At 30.2% G+C, this 2,564-nt stretch overlaps 1 protein-coding gene across 1 annotated transcript; it reads right to left on the bottom strand.

The window, feature by feature from the left end:
- Positions 1–512: 512 nt before the first annotated feature.
- On the bottom strand, positions 513–1,555 carry LOC107027235. The gene has a single exon (XM_015228418.2). It carries the CDS (start codon positions 1,485–1,487, stop codon positions 750–752), a length of 738 nt encoding a protein of 245 aa, XP_015083904.1. The 5' UTR covers positions 1,488–1,555; the 3' UTR covers positions 513–749.
- Positions 1,556–2,564: the final 1,009 nt, after the last annotated feature.

Here is a 2,564-nt window from a genome sequence, read left to right as displayed (position 1 = left end):
CAAATTTTTATTGCAAGATGTATTTAATTCATCTATTTCAAGATAAGTGAGTTGTAAATATTTTATAGTAAAATAACAAAATATTATTAGCAACAAAGGTGCTAAATTTTAATTATTTTTTTTATTTTGAGTGATGGGTCCATCAAAGTTTATGGAAGTTAAAATGAAGCAAACATAAAATAAAGGGATAAATGAATGAAGCAATAGTAAAGATTATAATATTATATTTATGTATAGATTTCTCATTCTTGAAAATGAAAAGAGTGACATAACAATAAATTGATAAGATTAAACGCTCACACTTCGAGTCAAAATTAGGTGAACCAAAATCCAACTTAATCGTCAATGTTTTAATAAATTGATGAAGACATATATATTCGATATATGTAATAGTAGAAAATTGTATATAGATATCTCTTAAAAAGTTAAATAAAATACACATAAATTAATTTAAATATTGCAACTATAAAAAAAAAAAAAAACATGGAGGCAGACCATAAGATGTTCAACCATTACGTAAAATTAGATTCAATATAAACGAAATAAAGAAGTAGAAGACATGTACAATGGAGATTTACTCAACTTATAAAGTACATTGCAACTTCTTCTTCTAATAATAAAATACATTAGTGCAATTATTTTTTCATACTCAAAGAAATAAAATTCTAATTATGCTATTTACTGTTTAGTAGAGTAATTTTCTGAACATTAAAAAATACACTCCAAAAAAAAAATAAAAAAAGGAAAACTCAACCTCTGTACAAAGGCGACCGCTCGTGAACCAATTTCGAAGCCTTCGATTGCCGGAAAACTTTCATTGGACTTGGAAAATGCCATCCTTTCGACTTCGACGGTGACTTATTGCAGTCACCGGCGCCGGAAACTGAAGTTATCACGACACTCATTGATCGTGATCTCTTCATCATCCTTGCAAAATCCTCAATTCTACCATCAGTAAATTCGTTAATATTTTCATGATGAATATCCGCTTTCGCTTTCGGTTTCGGTTTCAATTCATCATTCTCTGAATCTCCGTATCTCTTACTCTTACTCAACTTGAAAACCGACCAAAACGACGGCGTTTTGCTCATCTTACTGTTTTTACAATTCGGCTGATTTTTTCTGTCGACGGAATTTTTCTCTCGTGATGATCGGAGGAACGGAATTCCGACGGATCTCGATCTACGGAAAGAAGGTTCACTATCAATGAGATTGGAGACTCGTGCGACAGAGCAACCTCCGTCGCAACCGCCTCCACCGGCGCCGCTACGACCGGACGATGAGGAAAATAGAGAAAACGAAGAGGAAGCGGAGGAAGAAGACGACGTCGCAGAAGCGTAGCAAGCACAGGGGCGTACGTTAGCACAGTCAGGGCAGAGAATGACGAGACGGTCCTTAAGACAAACAGGGCAAACACCGTTCCTCCGTCTCTTTGAAGGGTGTTTTGGACATTTCCATACTTCTTCTTCATCTAAATAGACTGCCATGTTAAAGGTGCGTTTTGAATTTCTCTGTTCTTTGATAAAATTCTGTTATTTCTTCTTTTTTGCACTATCTAAAGCTTAATATATAAAGGGAAAGACAATAACTTAACCATGGTTAGAGGGATAAAAGAATTTAACTATGGTTAGAACTTATTGGGGTATAAAACTTAACCACGGATAAGTAACTTTTTTGGCAAATGTTGGTAGACCAAACAGCGTGTTTCGTCCTATTAAATAATATTTTAACACTAGGCACAATTGTGGGAATTATTTACGAGAATGCCAAATTATTTAATGACAGCAGTAGTGAACAGTCATGCGTTTCACATATAAAAGATTTTACTAACATTGGTAAGTTGGTGAAGAATTTTTTTTTTTTTGGGTAGTAGTAAAAAAAATAAAATTAATATTTACATAAAATAATACATACACAACTATACCGAAGACAGTTAGTTATATGCATTTAAAAATAAGTCATTCATTCACTTGATATATATAAGATTACAAGAGAAAATATATATAATTTTAAAAGATCAATAAAAAGAAAGAAAAAATTTTGCTTCTCAAAAATGAAAAAAAATAATCAAATATTAGGAGTTTATTTTTTATTTTAAATCAATAAGGGCGTTTGGTAGGCTGTATTAAAAGAAATAATTCATGTATTAGATGTGGTATAATTTAATACTGTGTTTGGTAGGAATGTGAGCCTATGTAGAACTAATCCACAGATTAGTTAATACATCCTACATGGTATTATGTGATGTATTACTAATACCTTCCATTTGGAGGTTTTAGCTCTAATCAATGGGACTATTCTAGGTAAAGACAAAAATATCCCTCAAATCCTTTTAATAGTTTATTTATTTTTTTGATTTTATATTTTATATTTTATATTTATACTAATAAAGTTATTTAAATAGATTAGCTTACAAATTTTATTATTTAGATATAATTTTTTGTTTCTAAAATATGAATTACTTAATCTATTTATTATTAATATAAAATATTATAATTCGACTAATATGTTAATGTTGATGTATGAATTTAAGAACAATTCATAAGTAAAATATTGTCTCTTAA

The sequence above is a fragment of the Solanum pennellii genome, chromosome 8 (genome assembly GCF_001406875.1).
Source record: "Solanum pennellii chromosome 8, SPENNV200".
Classification (NCBI taxonomy): domain Eukaryota; kingdom Viridiplantae; phylum Streptophyta; class Magnoliopsida; order Solanales; family Solanaceae; genus Solanum; species Solanum pennellii.
Note: the sequence above shows the minus strand (reverse complement) of the source record. Positions and strands in the feature narration are given on the sequence as shown.

Excerpts from the sequence above, each read along its gene's own strand:
- LOC107027235 (XM_015228418.2), bottom strand. The coding sequence starts at position 1,487 with ATGGCAGTCTATTTAGATGAAGAAGAAGTATGGAAATGTCCAAAACAC.